At 43.8% G+C, this 18757-nt stretch overlaps 2 protein-coding genes across 6 annotated transcripts in view; both read left to right on the top strand.

Annotated features, from left to right (window-relative positions):
* Nucleotides 1-4421, top strand: part of LOC145355480 (carboxypeptidase A1-like) — a 47171-nt gene extending 42750 nt beyond the window's left edge. Inside the window, exon 12 of the mRNA XM_080207639.1 lies at nt 2387-4421. Coding sequence (XP_080063765.1) covers nt 2387-2574 — 188 coding nt within the window. The 3' untranslated portion in view covers nt 2575-4421. The remainder of the gene's footprint in view (nt 1-2386) is intronic.
* Nucleotides 4422-14335: 9914 nt separating this feature from the next.
* Nucleotides 14336-18757, top strand: part of nrf1 (nuclear respiratory factor 1) — a 68302-nt gene continuing 63880 nt past the window's right edge. For all 5 annotated transcript variants that reach the window (XM_080207636.1, XM_080207634.1, XM_080207638.1 and 2 more), the window contains exon 1: nt 14336-14409. The gene's annotated coding sequence lies outside the window, so the exon portion shown is untranslated. The remainder of the gene's footprint in view (nt 14410-18757) is intronic.

Here is an 18757-nt window from a genome sequence, read left to right as displayed (position 1 = left end):
TACTTGGGGTTACGGGGATAGGGCTTGGGTGGAATTCTTGCCAGTGCCTCCTTCTGCACTGTAGGGATTCTATGATATAATGACGATTGCCACAAATACTGATTAGGTCAGGACAAAATGGGATCTTGTGTATGCATGCCCTCTGCTGGTGAGATACCGCATCAACCTACATCACAATTTTCTGCACTATATACAGATAAACAAAAACCTCTCCTTCCCATTCTCCAAGGGCTCTCTCTACCTATTTTCCCACACTAAATACATTTAATTTAGAGAGTTAACCCCTCACTTCACCGCTTCGTTGATTCATTAAAACTTCCTCTCTAAACTCAATCCACAGATCAGATCTCAAGAATATACTCTCTTTTTGGGTTCTTCCTTTGCTAGTAACTCTTCATGAGTTGTTCTGGTGAATTTTTTGAATCCACTTGCAGAAAGGACCAATCTCAAAACAGCACCAAAAAGGGAGAAATAGTCCGTACAATATTGTGTCCATCATTATGTCTAGTTCTTCACTAAAATATTGGAAATACAGGCCTGTTCAGTCCACTGTTCTGTCCGGAGATAGGGTCACATGATTGAAAAATGTTCCCCACTTTTGAGAGCTTCTTCCCCTATGAAACATAAATTAAGGAACAAAAGGAATTCATTTCAAGGGTGTGTTTAGTTTTTCTCTAGAAGAAAATTTAGACATCTTTCAATCTGTAAGCTTTCCAAACAGCAATTAGCCTCTGAATGACCTCAGGCCATGCTTACATACAGCAATCTAGCCGAAAGGGTTCGGGTGGCCATCTTGAATGCCACTTTGATCTGTCAACATTACATTAATGTAGAATGCTGCGCATCTTCCAGCATCGCCATCTAGTGCTTATTACACAGAGCAGTGATGCAGCTGACAACTGCGCATGAATCAGAGCAGATGTGATCACTGTTGAGTCAGTGGACAATATTCATATGTTGTTTCATCACAAGTCCAGCTCCATGTGTGTACCTGTGTACAACATACAACATCCTGCTATTCCCTGGATTATCGGATGGGTAAAGACACTGGCCAGAGTATGACTGATCCAGAGAGATCAGGGTCAATTCCTAATTGGGCTAGATCAGCTGATTTTTGCAACCACAGCATGTTGTTACTGCAACTGACCTTAGGTGACCTGAATCGTGAAGGTCAGACTTCAGCCAGGATACTGCTTCTGATCCAGTGATAATTCCTCCGAGTCCTAGTAATGACTGACGCTGGCTCGTTAAAAATCAACATCATCTTGGAATATTCCCAACCCACTTGACTGAGGTATCAGCTAATTGAGAATTGTCAGAGAGATCCAGCTTGACTGCAAGCTCCCAAGGCAGACACGTCACCGTAATGTTAACCCAAAGGAAATCCTACTGACCTCTCCCTTAATGAGTATAAGTTCAAGCCAGAGAGACGAGAGGAACTGGGGCTGTTTGTCTTAAACCAGAGATGGTTAAGTGGACAATTGATAGAGATGTTCAAAATCCTGAAGCTTTTTGATAAGAGTAAATAAGCGGAAATGGTTCCAGTGGCAGAAGCATCAGTAACCAAAGGAGACAGATATGCAAACATGTCAAAAAAAGGGAGAAATCTGAGAAAAGCACATTCACGAAGCCTGTTGTTTTGATCTGGAGTACTCTGCTTAAAAGCATGGCGGAAGTAGATTCAATAGTAACTTCCAAAAGAGAAGTGGATAAATAGTTAAAGTGGAAAGTTCTGCACAGCTCTGGGGAGAGAACTCATGATTTAGCTCTTTCAAAGATCTGGCAGTCATTTGACCTCCTACATGCTGTCATTTTCCCATGATTCTATGATTATGAAATAGCATATGATCCATGCAAGCAATGCTATAGGATGGTGGTGCTGTAGTAGTATTGACGCTGGACTATTAAAACCAGACACCCGATATGCAGAAAACTGAAATATATCCTGGGGAGTGCAAGTCCTAAAGAAGAAGATAAAGTTAACACAGGAGAACATTGGGTTTAAAATCCCACCACAACCGATGATGACATTTGAATTCAATTAAAAATCTAGAATTAAAAGTCTAATGATGACCAGGAAACCATTGTCAACTTTTGTAAAAACCCATCTGGTTCACAGGGAAGGAAACCTGCCAACCTCACCTGGTCTGGCTTACGTTTGACTCCAGATCCACAACATTATGGTTGACTCTTAAATGCCCTCTGAAGTGGCCACTCAGTTGAAAGGCAATTAGCCCAGTCAGTGATGCCCGCATTCCATGAACAAACAAAAACTTCCAAAATTCCACAAAAATACACAGATTTTAGTGGTTTGTTTGTTTGTTGCCATTAACTGAATATTTATACTTTGTTTGGGCACATGAGCAACTGTTCTTCATATCTGTAGGTGAGAGCAGTGGGAACAGCATCGACTGGAGTTATAACCAAGGGATCAAATACGCATTTGCCTTTGAGATGCGTGATGAAGGTCAATATGGCTTCATGCTTCCACCAAGTCAGATCATTCCCACGGCTGAAGAAACCTGGTTGGCCATAAAGAAAATAATGGAGCACGTTTCCGATCGCTTACCTTGATATGGTAGCTGCTATATTGCTGATTTACAAGGAGGGTACTCAGTGCTGGGGGTACACCAGCACTGGAGGGTACCCAGTGGCTGTATAACTATATTGGTATTACACAGTTTCTTTATACTATTATAATGCTTAACACAACATGTCGTAAAAATGCAACTTAATGTTAATTACTTGCACTTCTGCCTCTGAGGATTTACTTTAATAACTTTAACTTAGGGAGGCGATAGCCTCATGGTATTATTGCTAGACTAAAAATCCAGAAACTTAGCTAATGTTCTGGGACCCAGATTTGAATCTCACCACGGCAGATGGTGGAACTTGAATTCAATAAAAAAATTTGGAATTGAGAATCCACTGATGACCATGAAACCATTGTCAATTGACAGAAAAACCCATCTGGTTTACTAATGTTCTTTAAAGATGTAAATCTGCTATCCTTACCTGGTCTGGCCTACATGCGACTCCAGGGCCACAGCAACATGGTTGACTCTCAACTGTCCTCGGGCAACTAGGGATGGGCAATAAATGCTAACCAGCCATGCTCCATGATTGAATTAAAACTATAACTGGTTTTAAGGAGAAAGAATTTAGGATTCGCCTGAGTAAGGATGAATGGTTTAATGGGATGCCTGTGACACAGGATTGACCTAGTCTCATTGTATAATAGTTTGCTCAGTGCTCTGAGTGACTTTCCCATGCCAGGCTGTGGGACCGCTTCAATCTCAGTGTGGGTATAGTAATCAGTTTTTCATTATGCAATTATATTTGTCTGATGTCTGTTCTCCGTATGCGATTAGTTAAGCCTGGGTAATAGAAATTAAACTGTAGGCAAGCAGGTGGAGTCTTGACAGGTGACATTTTAAAGCGCTGAATCAACAATCATTCGGACATATAACCTGGAGTATATCATCTCTCCATATCTCCAAGGCATAGAACATGACAATAGGGCTACTCTAATCTTCAAGTACATGGCTCATCCATACTTCACTTCGAAATTGTATTTCAACATCACAACCTAAATTGGTAACAATACCATTTTAAAGGTGTACCTTCAATGCAAGATGAAAAGATTTAATTCATTCACAAGTTTTAAGAGTTTACAGTAGCATGGAAATACATGGGTTCATCCCACAATCGTAAGATCCTGCCCAAGGTGAACGGGCCTTCACATTATCTGCCCCTCGCCCACTCTAATTATTGTGATGGGCAGGGCAGTAAAATTCCAGCCATGATCTCATCTCTTTTGCATCTGCATAAGTCCATCAGAAGACTTCATTCCAAACTCAAGACGTAAGGAACTACCTCCATCTCAATTAATTATTTTGCCCTCCAAAAGTGTTGTTTAGGAGTTTACTTCTAGGAATTTATTTAAGGGGTTATCCTAATGTTAACAACTTCAGTTGAAGAAATAGACACAGTCTCTAATCTCATGCAATTTAGTCTATATCAGTTTGAAGTTATATCACAAACTTGGCATTTAACTGTTTGTCCCAGTCTTTACACAGTTTCACTCTTTAATTCTTGACCACAGACTTATCCGATGGAATTGTCTCATCACTCTGCCTCTGGAATTTTAGTGGGTGGTTTGAGGACAATGTGAAACCCCATTAAAAGTCAGGCAGGAATTTCCGGCTTTTAGACCAGCGCAGCCGGAGAATTTCACCCATCACTTTCTAAATTATCCCATCTCAATTTAACGATTTAATTCCAATCTCAGAGATTCAAGGGTTCACCTCAGTTTCAATTTAGGAATGTGCTACAATCTGATTTACTGTGCTTAATATTTAGTATACTATGCTTGTCAAATATGTATTCATGTTGGGTTTATTAAAAACTATTGCAACTTACACATGAATATCTGTGTCATTTATTATGGAACAGTCCATCTTTTTGGCAGGCTATTGTGAGCTTTGCCAGTTTATAAAATAGAAAATGGCCATTTGGCCCATTGTACTTATACTAACTCTTTGAAAGAGTGGTTATGCTTAGTTCTACATAAGACCATAAGACATAGCACCAGAAGTAGGCCATTCAGCCCATCGGGTCTGTTCTGCCACTCAATGAGATCACGATTGGTCTGAGATGATATTTCTCAAATCCATTTTCCCACCTTATCCCTACAACCCTTGATTCCTTTACTGATTAAAATTCTGTCTTATCTCAATCTTGAACATATTTAAAGACCCAAAATCTGCAGCCCTCTGTGGTTAAGAACTCTACAGGTTCACTACCCTCCAACAGAAGAAATCCCCTATCTCTATCCTACATGGGTGACCCCCTTATTCTGAGATTTTGCCCTCTGGTTCTAGACACTCCCACAAGGGGAAACAACTTCTCAGCATCCACCCTGTGAAGCCCCCTGAGAATCCTATATGCCTCAATAAGGTCATTTTCATTCTTCTAAACTCCAATGAGTACAGGCCCAACCTATGCAAGCTCTACTCATAAAAAAATCCCTCCATACAAATGGATATGATCTGGTGGCCATTACAGAGACTTGGCTGCAAGGTGACAGGGACTGGGAGCTGAATGTCCAGGGGTATCAAGTGTTTAGGAAGGACAGGCGGGAGGGAAAAGTGGGGGGCGTAGCTCTGCTGATTAAGGATAGCATCAGGGTGGTAGCGAGGGATGATATTGGAGCCAAGGAGCAGAACGTGGAATCGTTGTGGGTAGAGATTAGGAACAGCAAAGGGAGGAAGACGCTGGTGGGTGTTGTCTATAGGCCCCCGAATAATGATCTGGAGGTGGGGCGGGCTGTTAATGCACAAATAAGTGCGGCGTGCAGGAATGGGACGGCCGTAGTTATGGGGGATTTCAATCTGCATATTGATTGGTCGACCCATGTTGGACACGGTGGGCTCGAGGAGGAGTTCTTGGAATGCTGCCGGGATAGTTTCCTGAAACAGTGTGTGTTGGAGCCGACGAGGGAGCGAGCTATCTTGGATCTGGTGCTATGTAATGAGGCGGGTAGAATTAGGGAACTTGCGGTGAGGGATCCTCTTGGGGAGAGTGATCATTGTATGATGGAGTTTCTGGTGCAGATGGAGGAGGAGAAAGTAGGTTCCCGGACACGCGTCCTTTGTTTGAACAGAGGGGAGTACGGTAGGATGAGAGAAGAATTGGCGAATGTGGACTGGGGGAGCGCGTTGGAAGGTAGGTCTGCTGAGGAGCAGTGGAGGATCTTTAAGGAGATCTTTCTTGGTGCTCAGCAGAAATTTATTCCGATGGTTAAAAAGGACCGTAGGAGGAGAGGTAATAAGCCGTGGATAACGAAGGAGGTGAAGGAAAGTGTTAAATTAAAAGCGGAGGCGTTTAGAGTAGCTAAGAGTAGTGGGCGAGAAGAGGATTGGGAGAGGTTTAAATGTCAACAAAAATTGACAAAGAAGTTGATAAAGAAGGGTAGGAGAAACTATGAAACTGGGCTAGCGCTTAATATAAAAAAGGATAGCAAGAGTTTTTATAAATATATAAAAAGGAAGAGGCTGGCGAGGGTGAACGTTGGTCCCTTAGAGGATGAGAAGGGGGACTTAGTGGTAGGGGATGGGGAAATGGCTGAGGTCTTGAATAACTTTTTTGTTTCGGTCTTCACGGAGGAGGACGTGAATAATTTGCCGGGTGTTAGCGATGGAAAGGTGGTAGGACTGGAGGGTCTTAATGACATTACTGTTACTAGAGAGGTGGTGCTCGACAGACTGGAGGGGCTGATTGTGGACAAGTCCCCAGGACCGGATGGAATGCATCTGAGGGTCCTGAAAGAAATGGCGGAGGTGATAGTGGATGCCTTGGTGGTTATTTTCCAGACGTCGCTAGATTCTGGGGAAGTGCCGGAAGATTGGAAAATGGCTAATGTTACGTCGTTGTTTAAGAAGGGTGCCAGGCAAAAGGCGGGGAATTATAGGCCTGTTAGTTTAACGTCTGTTGTAGGTAAAATGTTAGAATCCGTCATCAAGGAGGAAATAGTGAGGCATCTTGAGGGGAACTGCTTGATAGAGCAGATGCAGCACAGTTTCGTTAAAGGGAAGTCGTGTCTGACAAATTTACTGGAGTTCTATGAGGTTGTGTCTAGGGCGGTGGATAGAGGAGAGCCGGTGGATGTGGTCTTTCTTGATTTTCAGAAGGCATTTGACAAGGTACCTCACAAGAGGTTATTGCAGAAGGTCAGGGAGCATGGAGTTGGGGGTAGGGTGTTAGCGTGGATAGAGGACTGGTTGTCAAATAGGAGGCAGAGAGTGGGGGTCAATGGGTGCTATTCGGATTGGCGGATGGTGACTAGTGGAGTGCCCCAGGGGTCGGTGCTGGGGCCTCAGCTATTTACCATTTATAAAGATGATCTGGAGGAGGGAACCGAGTGTAGGGTGTCGAAATTTGCTGATGACACCAAAATTGGTGGAAAGGCAAATTGTGCGGAGGGTGGGGAGAGTCTGCAGAAGGATCTAGATAGGCTGGGTGAATGGGCCAGGAAATGGCAAATGGAATTTAATGTTGGCAAGTGCGAGGTGGTCCACTTTGGTAGGAATAATGGTAGCAAGGATTATTACTTACGTGGAGAAAAACTGCAGCAGGCGACGGTGCAGAGGGACCTCGGGGTCCTTGTGCATGAGTTGCAAAAACCCAGCTTGCAGGTGCAGCAGGTGGTCAGGAAGGCGAATGGGATGCTGGCCTTCATTGCGAGGGGGATTGAATATAAAAGTAGGGAGGTCTTGCTGCGGCTGTATAGGGCATTGGTGAGGCCGCAGCTGGAGTACTGTGTGCAGTTTTGGGCGCCGTACGTACGCAAGGATATTTTGGCATTGGAGGGAGTGCAGAGGAGGTTTACTAGACTGATGCCGGAGTTGAGGGGGTTGAGCTATGAGGAGAGGCTGAATAAATTAGGCTTGTACTCGTTAGAGTTTAGAAGAATGAGGGGAGATCTCATTGAGACGTATAAGATGATGAATGGGATGGATAGGATAGAGGTGAAGAGACTCTTCCCGCTCAGAAAGGATAGTAGGACTAGGGGGCACAGCCTCAAGATAAAAGGGGGGGCGGTTTAGAACGGAGTTAAGGAGGAACTTCTTCACTCAAAGGGTGGTGAATCTCTGGAATTCTCTGCCCGTTGAAGTGGTGGAGGCTACCTCGCTAAATATTTTTAAGACGCGGGTTGATGGGTTTTTGATAAGAGAGGGGATTAAGGGTTATGGGGAGAGGGCGGGAATGTGGAACTGAGCCACGACAGATCAGCCATGATCTTATTGAATGGCGGGGCAGGCTCGAAGGGCTAGTTGGGACGACTCCTGCTCCTATTTCTTATGTTCTTATGTTATGTTCTAAGATCAATCTCATGAACCTTCTCTGGACTGCCTCCAATGCCAGTATATCTTTCCTTTGAGAAGGGGACCAAAACTATTCACAGTATTTCAGGTGTGGTCTAACTACCACCTTTCTTTATACCCATAAAGCTTTAAGTTCCTGCCTGCTCATGAAAACCTGAGTAATACTTGTTCAACTCTCTTTTTGTGAGGAAATAGTGAGGAAATCAGTTTCCAGCACATTTCCAGGCAACAGGAAAGGCTGAGAACACTCAGCAGGGCAGCAAGCATCTGTGAAGGAGGAAACAAGAGTTCAAGTTTCAATCTGTGACCTTTCAATAGAATTGGAAGGTGGTGGCAATGGGCCACTTTTTAAGTGCAGAAACAGAGAAAATGGAGCAGAAAAAGAACAAAAGAGAGAGATTAAAGTGAATTTATTAGTGTCACAAGTAGGCTCACATTAACACTGCAGCGAAGTTACTGTGAAAATCCTGTAGTCAACACACTCTGGCTCCTGTTCAGGTACACTGAAGGAGAATTTAGCATGGCCAATGCACCTAACCAGTACGTCATTCGGACTGTGGGAGGAAACCGGAGCACCTGGAGGAAACCCACATAGATACGGGGAGAATGTGCAGACTCTGCACAGACAGTGACCATTGCCGGGTATCAAACTGGGCCCCGGCACTGCAAGGCAGCAGTGCAAACTGCTGTGCCACATGCCGCCTGATAGAGTGGAGGGAGGGCAGGACTGGGTAAGCCAAGAGGAGTTGTTACTAAGGAAAGTATAGAAACAAATGATGGGTCCAGAGGCCACAGAGCAGAATAGCAGAGTGTCAGAGAAAAGTGTAAGAGATCTGGTAAGATCAATGTGAGAGTTTTCTGATCTCCAAATCAGCTTAACATTCACCAGAAGAAAATGACAATTAATGACGTTGAAGGCTGCTGATTTAGTATTCCACTTAAAGCTTGGAATGTAGCCTGTAAGTCTACAGCCTCATAACGTATGCAATATACAAATTCTTTTGCAGTATTCTGATATAGACTTTCTATAATTCTATGACCTCCATTATTTCTCTGCAAGCTCTAAAGAACTTAATTGTCACAAAGAATATTCAATTTGTCTAATTTAAATGCCACTTCACAGCTTTCCAGATATGACAATGCCTCTTTAGAAGCAGAGTAGCAAGAAAGAGGCAAATCTTTGAATGTGCTGTCCCTGTGTGCTTACATCTCAGAACAGGGAGTTTAAATGTAATTAACACTGGAAACAAAGGGGCTTAGCATTATGCCTTTAAAGCAGACATGTTCCTCTTCAGCATTGGCCAGGCATTGCTAATATCAAAAGACATGCATTTACTGTGCTTTTCATGACCACCGTATGCCTGCAAGCTCCTTACAGCCAATGAAGTACTTTTGATGTTTAGTCACTTGTGACTAGGAAATAAAAATATTTTGAAACTATAACAAAATACAATAATAATGAGAAAAATGTCATTAGTAAAATTGAAGAATGGGTGTGTAATTGGCAAACGAGTTTCAATAGACGTGTGTAAGGTGATGCATTTTGGTGGAAGAATAAAGAGACCACTTTCTCCCTGGAAAATAAATATCTAAATAGGACAGGTGAGCAGAGGGAACTTGGCATAGAAATAAACTATTCACTAAAAATAGTGATGCAGGTTAATAAGGCCAGAAAAATAACAAAGCACTGGGATTCATTTCCACAGGGATTGACTTTGACTTGACTTGATTTATTATTGTCACATGTATTAGTATACAGAGAAAAGTATTGTTTCTTGCACGCAATACAAAGCATATTGTGCAAAGGGAAGGAAATGAGAGAGTGCAGAATATAGTGTTATAGTCATAGCTAGGCTGTAGAGAAAGATCAACTTAATGACAGGTAGATCTATTTGAAAGTCTGATGGCAGCAGGGAAGATACTGTTTCTGATTTGGTTGGTACTTAATCTCAGACTTTTGTATCTTTTCCTGATGGAAGAAGGTGGAAAGAAGTATGTACAGGGTGTGTGGGGTCCTTGATTATGCTGGCTGCTTTTCTGAGGAGGAAGTATAAACAGTGTCAATGGATGGGAGGCTGGTTTGGGTGATGGACTGGGTTTCACTCATGACCCTTTGTAGCTTCTTGCAGTCTTAGACAGAGCATACTAAGCTGTGATACAACCAGAAAGAATGCTTTTTATGGTGCACCTGTGGATGTTGGTGAGAGTTGAAATGGACATGCCAAATTTTCTTAGTCTTCTGAGAAAGTAGATGCATTGGCGGGCATTCTCAACTATACTGTCGGCATGAAGGGACCAGGACAGGTTGTTGGTGATCTGACACCTAAAAACATGAAGCTCTCGACCATTTCTATTGCATCCCCATTGATGTGGACACGGTCATGCCCTCCGCCAAGCTTCCTGAAATTGATGACTATCTCCTTCATTTTGTTGACAGTGAGGGAGAGACTATTGTTGTTGCACCAGTTCACCAGATTCTCTATCTCTTTCCTGTACACCATCTCGTCATTGTTTGAATTTGATTGAATTGTAATACAAAATTATTGAACTTATATAGGGATGGTATGGTGGCAAAGCTTTGGCACTGCTGCCTCACAGCATATGGATCAGGGTTTAATTTTGGCCTTGCATGACTGTCTCTGTGAGTTTGCACATTCTCCTGTATCTGTGTCAGCACTCCTCTGGGTGCTGCAGTTTCCTCCCACACACCAAAGATGTGCAGGTTAGGTTGATTGGTCAAGTTCAATTGCTCTTTAGTGTCCCAGGATGTGTAGGTTAGGGGGATTAATGGCATGCAAGGATAGGGCCTGGATGGGATGGTCCATCACAGAGTTGGTGCAGACTTGATGGGCCATATGCCTCTTTCTGCACTGTAGGCATTCTATGATTCTATGAACCCTGGTAACATCACTCATAGAGAATACTATGAATAGTTCTGGTCTCCATATTATGGAGGAACTAAACAAGTGTCAAAGAAGAAATACTAGAATGATGCCAAAACTAAGAATTACCAGCAAAGAGTGGGAGCTTATGTTTCTAGAAAAGAAATGATTGGGGGGTGGGCGGGGGTGTCCTGATGGAGATCTTTAAGATTATGAAACAGTTTCAAAGAGTAGATAGAGAAGATAGAACATAGAACACTACAGCACAAACAGGCCCTTCGGCCCACAAGTTGCGCCGATCACATCAATACCTACCAATCCATAGACCTATCTATAACCCCCAATCCCATTAAATCCCATATACTCATCCAGAAGTCTTTTAAAAGACCCCAGCGAGTTCGCCTCCATCACCACTGACGGCAGCCGATTCCATTCACTCACCACCCTCTGAGTGAAAAACTTACCCCTAACATCTCCTCTGTACTTGCTTCCCTGCACCTTAAATCTGTGTCCTCTCATAGCGACCATTTCAACCCGGGGAAATAGCCTCTGAGAATCCACCCTATCTATTCCTCTCAACATTTTATAAACCTCTTTCAGGTCGCCTCTCAACCTTCGTCTCTCCAGGGAGAACAGTCCCAGCTCCCTCAACCTATCTTCATAAGGCATGCCTCCCAGTCCAGGCAACATCCTTGTAAATCTCCTCTGTACCCTTTCAATAGCTTCTACGTCCTTCCTATAGTGAGGCGACCAGAACTGCGCACAGTACTCCAAGTGGGGCCTGACAAGGGACTTATAAAGTTGCAGCATTACCTCCCGACTCCTAAACTCAATCCCTCGATTAACGAAAGCCAGTACACCATACGCCTTCTTGACCACATCCTCCACCTGCGAGGCCAATTTAAGAGTCCTGTGGACCCGGACCCCAAGATCCTTCTGCTCTTCAACACTGCTAAGACTCCTGCCCTTGATAGTGTACTCGTTCATCCCATTGGTCCTGCCAAAATGGACCACTACACATTTATCTGCGTTGAAGTCCATCTGCCACTTCTCCGCCCAGTCTTGCATCCTATTTATGTCCTGCTGCAACTTCTGACATCCTTCCAGACCATCCACAACACCACTGACCTTCGTGTCATCGGCCAACTTACTAACCCATCCCTCCACATCCTCATCTAGGTCATTTATGAAAATGACAAACAGCAAGGGTCCTAGAACAGATCCCTGGGGCACTCCACTGGTGACTGACCTCCATGCAGAAAAAGACAAATCCACAACCACTCTCTGCCTTCTGCAGGCAAGCCAGTTCTCGATCCACAAGGCCAAAGCCCCTTGGATCCCATGCCCTCTCACCTTCTCAAGAAGTCTTGCATGGGGGACCTTATCAAACGCCTTGCTGAAATCCATGTACACCACGTCCACTGCTCTTCCTTCGTCAATGTGTTCAGTCACATTTTTGAAGAACTCAACTAGGCTCGTAAGGCACGACCTGCCCTTGACAAAACAATGCTGACAATTTCTGATCATGCTAAACCTCTCCAAATGCTCATAAATCTTGTCCCTCAGAAGCCTCTCCATCAGCTTACCAACCACTGAGGTCAGACTCACCGGTCGGTAATTTCCCGGGCTATCTCTGTTCCCTTTCTTGAAGATGTTGCCAATTGTGGAAGAAACCAAAACTAGGGGCTATAAATATCAAAGTAACATGCCGTGGATAATGGAAATCTGAAATAAGAACAAAGTACTGGGAATACTCAGCAGGTCTGGCTGCATCTTTGGACATGATTAAGGACAAGAGGGTGTGACTGCAAGTGAGGAGGAATGGGGACCCGGAAGGTAGCAATGAAGAAGGCAGCCCCATTGTCCAACGGGTTTTAGGTTTTGCAACTTGTCTGGACGACAGCAGGGGCTGCAGGATGGATAAGTGGACCAAAGCACTCCAGTGGAGGGAGCCATTCAGATGGGGAGGATTGTAGTTGTAGTAGGGGACAATATAGTATGGGACAACCCAGGGTGTGAGTCCCAAAGGCTGTGTTGCCTGCTGAAGGAGCAACAAGCCCTCCGAAAGCAAATGGCTTTTGCTACCAAATAAACCTGTTGGACTTTAACCGGCTGTTGTGAGACTTCTTACTGAGTTTACCCCCATCCAGCACCAGCATCTCCACATCATGTCTGCCTGGTGCCAGAGTTAAAGACACCTCCACTGGGCTGAAGAGGAACTTGTGGAGTGGAGGTGAAATATCAGACTGCCGTGTTACATGTGGGTTTTAAAGTTTATTTATTCATGTCACAAGTAAGCATACATCAACACTGCAGTTAAATTATTATGAAAATCCCCGAGTCACCTCAGTCTGGTGCCTGTTCAGGTTCGCTGAGGGAGAATTTAGGCTGGCTAATGCACCAAACCCTCACATCTTTTGCACTGTGGGAGAATTGAATCTGGGTCCCTGACACTGTGAGGCAGCAGCTTTGACCACTGAGCAACTATGCCAGGTACCGACAAGACTAAATTGAGGCTAAGACTAAGAAGTTCTGCTGAGAGAGTATGAGCAGCTCAGGGCTAAATTTGTTACCTATCCCTAATTTTTTTTGTATTTATTCCAATTCAATCAAATCAAGTCCAATTCAGAGTCTCAACAAGTTGAGACATTCCCAATCCAAACTGATAAGTCAACGCTCTTACCTCCTGTCTTGGGCTTGATCTACATGATCCAAGCTGATTGGAGTAGGCATAACTCCTCCTCCAAGGCTTGATCTCATTTGGCATAACTGTAAGGTTCTTGGTGGGAGATATAGGAGGGATGTCCGAGGTACGTTCTTTACTCAGAGTGTGGTTGGGTGTGGAATGGACTGCCTGTTGTGATAGTGGAGTTGGACACTTTGGGAACTTTCAAGTGGTTATTGGATAAGCACATGGAGCACAGCAGAATGATAGGGAGTGGGATAGCTTGATCTTGGTTTCAGACAAAGCTCAGCACAACACTGAGGGCTGAAGGGCCTGTACCTATGTTCTACTTGCATCTTAGCCAAAAGGCCGAGATGCCGCTTTTAAAAGTTACTTCAAACGAAGCTAAAACGTAACCTAATGACTTCAACAAAGCACAGCATGTCGATACTGCACTTGATCTTAGCCAAAAGGCCGAGATGCCGCTTTTAAAAATTGCTTCAAATGAAGATAAAATGTAACCTAATGACTTCAACCAAGCACAGCATGTCAATACTACACTTGATCTTAGCCCAAAGGCGGAGATGGCAGATTTCCTTCCCAAAAGGACATTCGTGAACTGGATAAGTTTTCATAACAATTACCATTACCGATACTAATTTTAGATTCCAGATTTATCAATTTGTATTCCCACTAGGATTTGAACCCACAACCCTGGAGGGACAACCTGAACCTCTGGCCGGTTCCAAAGGCACTGAGCATGCGCGGTGCGTGGACCAGACTGTGGGGGGGGGGGCAGGACGTCATCCTGCGCGTCGTCACGTCGGGCGAGGGGGGCGTGCGTACGTGGGTACGGAGCGAGGGAGGTTACGTCAGCGGATGCGCGCGCAGACGGGGTGGGGGAGGGGCAGGGCTGGAGCTGGCAGCGCAGGCACACACACACCGAGTTCCAGGCCATCGGCGCAGCCGCTCTGAGGTTAGTGCTCACCGCGCATTCTCCAAATTTCAGCCCTGGCGCAGTCGCAAATCGGACCCCAAACGCCGCCCGGTCGCCGAAACGGGTGTTTTACTTCATAAAAGAGCGAGAAAGAGTCCCAGGAGTGGCTTTTGCGCGGCGGGGAAGAGCTTAGATGCGGAGCTCAGAGGGCCTAGGCCGCAGTAGGCCTGCCCGTTAGCAGGGCTGGATTTTGGCGGGACTAAGAGGGAGGGAAGAAAAGGAGTTGTGTGTCTCTGTGTGTGGGAGGGGGGAATAAAACTCGTGAGGGTTGAACAGGCAGCAGAGCCAGGAGCAGATCCTCAATCCTGCGGCCTGGGCCCTGCACTCTCTGGGGGTCTGCTGCGAATTATTTATTTAAGGAAGAATAAGAATTAGTGCCTCAGGGTTTGTTCCTGTAACTCCTTAAATATTTCCACTCAAAATGGGTCCCAGGGTCAAGTTTTTAAAACAGCCTTCTGCAATTCAAAGAATTCCTAGTAATCGCTGGGCTTTTATGTATTAATAATCAATAACAAATCCCATAGATTGTGTGCAATTCTACAGAATCGAGGGATTATCAGGCTAAGCATGTTGCATTTTATAACTTAAAAATTGAGCCCTGGCTTTGCAGGCATTATAGATTGATGCCTTTTTTTGTTTTTTTAAGGGTTAAATTGGAAGATTTATCTGCATTTTTTAAAATATTTTTTCATTTCTGTAAACATTGTAATTTTTATATAAACTGCTTGAAGCATGTTCTAATCTACATTGTTCGGTGATTGTGTTAACTTCTGTAGCTCTCAAACCCTGGTTATCTTGAATACTCCAAACAATATTTTTTTTAAAGAAAATGCTTTTGAATCAGTTTGTGTACAATAATATTTTTAAATGGTGGGAGAAAGTCTTAAAAATATTTTTGATCCTGTTTATAGCATCCTTGCTATCCTCCCCCTGCTTGGGCTTTGAAGATCCTTGACTGCTTTTTCTTGGAGTGCACACATTTAGATGTATGGGAGAAAACTGATGCGTAACTGCAAAGTTTTTAAATATCTGAAGTGAGAGGGTAGTTATAAGGGGTGAGACCATTTAAAGATGAAGGATATGTACAAGTAAATGATTGTCAAGAATTTTAACCAGTAGTTGAAGGATGATGTAGGGTCAGAGTGCCACATGAAAGTGTGGAGGAACATCTAATATTTATTATCATATTCAAAGAGTTAATGGGACATGGTTGATATGGCTTCAGGCTCAGAAGTAGCAAAAGTGTTGACCGTAAATTGGGAAGTGGGTATTGTGGAATTACGAGCCAGTTAATCTCTGATCAATAGAAGGGAACTGCTGGAAACCATAAAAAGGGTTGTGAATATTTATAAAGGTACTGGCTAATCTGGGATAGTAAGTGCAAATTTTTAATTAACTGAATGGAATCCTTTCAAGAAATTTCCATGGAAGAATTTAAAGTGCATGGTATTGAAGGTACCATATGGGCACAGATGGCTAAAAGAGTAAATAAAGGGATGTTTGGCATGATGTGCTTATTGGATCTGTATAGAACCTCTTAGTTCTGGCATCACTTGCTTCTGAAAGGTTGTAGCTTTCTCCATTGAAGAAAGATATAGGTTAACAGTACAATACTGAGAGAATGTGAATTGTAAAAATTGCTGTATTTTAAACCAAATTCCTGCATGTTCAGATGGGTATATAAATCCTGTGACACTTGGAAGGGGGGGGGGGGGAGGGGGAGCGGTGGAATGAAGGGAGATCCCCTGGTATATCATCAAATATCTCCAGTGCTGATCTTCCCTCCATAAGATCAGAAGCAAGATGCTCCCTGACAGTTACACGATGTACAATTCTTTTAGTAACTCGTACAAAATAATCTGTCTGCATGTGGCAAAATCTGGACAGCATCAAGGCTTGGACTGGTAAATGGCTAGTAACATCTGTGTCACAGTGACCATCTGCAACAAGAAATAGTCAGATCACTTCCCCATTATATTCAGTGGCATTAGCATCGTTAATACTATGGCAAGTAAAGTAGGTCAAAAGCTGAGTATTCTGTAGTGTGTGACTCACCACCTGATTTGTCAAACTCCCTACCTGTCCATGGGGCATAAGTCATGGGTGTGATGGAATATTCTCTTAACTGGGTGAGTGCAGCTCTCTTCATCCAAGAGATTCAGTATAATGGAGGACCAAACAGCCTGTACAATATCCTATCCATTACCTTAAATATTTGCTCCTGCCACTAAAACCAGCAGAAAGTGGCAACAATGTGTACCATCTACCAGACGCACTGTAGCAATTCAAGGGTTCAGCACCTTCCAAACCATGATGTCTATCACATGACAAAATAAGTTTCAAAGTTTATTTATTAGTGTCACACTAATGAAGTCACACGTTGGCTTACATTAGCAGTGCAATGAAGTTACTGTGAAATTCCCCTGGTTGCCACACTCTGGCGCCTGCCTGGATACACTGAGGGAGAATTTAGCGCGGCCGGTGCACCTAACCTGCATGTCTTTTGGACTGTGGGAGGAAACAGGAGCGCCTGGGGTAACGCACGAAGACATGGAGAGAACGTGCAGACTCTGCACAGATAGTGACCCAAGGTGGGAATTGAACCCAGGTCTCTGGTGCTGTGATGAAACTGCTGCCCAAAGGTTGCATTCACGTAGGAGCTCAACCATCTTCAAGTTCCCACTAAGTCACACACGTCTGCTGACTTGAAACTATATCATTATTCCTTTATCAAAACTGAGTTAAAATCCTTGAATTCCCTCTGTAACAGTGCTATGAAAATAGCTTCACCACTGACTGCAGTGGTTTTGAGAAGGTGGCTCAGGAGCAGTTATGGGTTGGCAGTAAATACTAGCCATGCCAGCAATCTCCACCTTCCCTGAATGAAGAAACAAAATACAAATTTCAGCAACTACACATTATTTATCTCTCTCGCAGTTTTTGGAACCTTGCTGTGTGTAAATTGGCTGCTGTGTTTGACCTGACATTAAAGTAATTTATTAACAGCATGAAAGGCAGTACCAGTACATGAAGATGAGTTTGTTCTTTTTCCCTCCTTGTCCAAATTACTTGAATATAATAGAGACATTGAACGTTACTGCACAGTACAGGCTCTTCGGCCCTCAGTGTTGTGCCGAGCTATGTCCAATCCCAAGATCAAGCTATCCCCTCCCTGTAATTCTGGAGTGCTCCATGTGCCTATCCAATAATAGCTTGAAAGTTCCTAAAGTGTCTGACTCCACTATCACAGCAGGCAGTCTATTCCACACCCCAACCACTCTCTGAGTAAAGAATCTACCTTGGACATCCCTCCTATATCTCCCACCATGAACCTTATAGTTATGCCCCCTAGTAACAGCTACATTCACCTGAGGAAATAGCCTGTGCAAGTCCAGTCTATCAATCCTTCTTATCATCTCATAAACCTCTATTAAGTTGCCTCTCATCGTCCTTTGCTCTAAACAGAAAAGCCCCAGCTGACTCAATCTTTCCTCATAAGACTACCCTCCAAACCAGGCAGGATCCTGATAAATCTCCGCACTCTCTCCAATGTTTCCACATCCTTCTTATAATAGGTGGCCAGAACTGAACACAATATTCCAAATGTGATAATGGGCATTTGGTAAGCAAGGGTGGAGTGAAACTGATTCCACTGGCACGAGGGTCAGTACTGTTTTAAACTAGTTTGTTTAAAAAATCCAGGGCAGAAATTAGAAGAATTTTTTTTACTCCGTGAGTAATGATTTGAAATGCACTACCTGAAAGAGTTTGGTAGATTTAGTAGTAACTTTCAAAAGGAATTGGATATGTAGTTGAAAAGTGAAAATTTGTAGGTCTGAGGAGGAACAGCAGGGGGAGTCCATTCAGAGCTTTTGAGGTTGTAGCTAGCAGGGTGGGTAAGGGTAAACCAGTGGATATAGTACAGGTGGATTTTAAGGCATTAATTAAGATAATTAAGAAGGCTTTTTCCCAGGGCTGAAATGGTTGCCCCCACCCCCCAACACACACACAAACAAACACACACACACACACACACACACACACACAGCAGTTTTAAGATGCTGGGGAGTAGGTACAGAGGAGATGTCAGGTAAGTTTTTCACTCAGAGTGGTAGTGCGTGGAATGGGCTGCCGGCAATGGTGGTGGAGGCGGATTCGATAAGGTCTTTTAAGAGACTTTTAGATAAGTACATGGAACTTAGTAAGAGAGGATTATAGGTGAGCCTAGTAACCTCTAAGGTAGGGACATGTTCGACACATCTTTGTGGGCCAAAGGGCCTGTATTGTGCTGCAGTTTTTCTATGTTTCTATAATGCACAAGCATTTG

The sequence above is a fragment of the Carcharhinus amblyrhynchos genome, chromosome 19 (genome assembly GCF_965287045.1).
Source record: "Carcharhinus amblyrhynchos chromosome 19, sCarAmb.v2.hapA, whole genome shotgun sequence".
In the NCBI taxonomy this organism is placed as follows: Eukaryota; Metazoa; Chordata; class Chondrichthyes; order Carcharhiniformes; family Carcharhinidae; genus Carcharhinus; species Carcharhinus amblyrhynchos.
The sequence above is the reverse complement of the archived record's forward strand: the minus strand, read 5'-3'. Positions and strand labels throughout refer to the sequence as shown.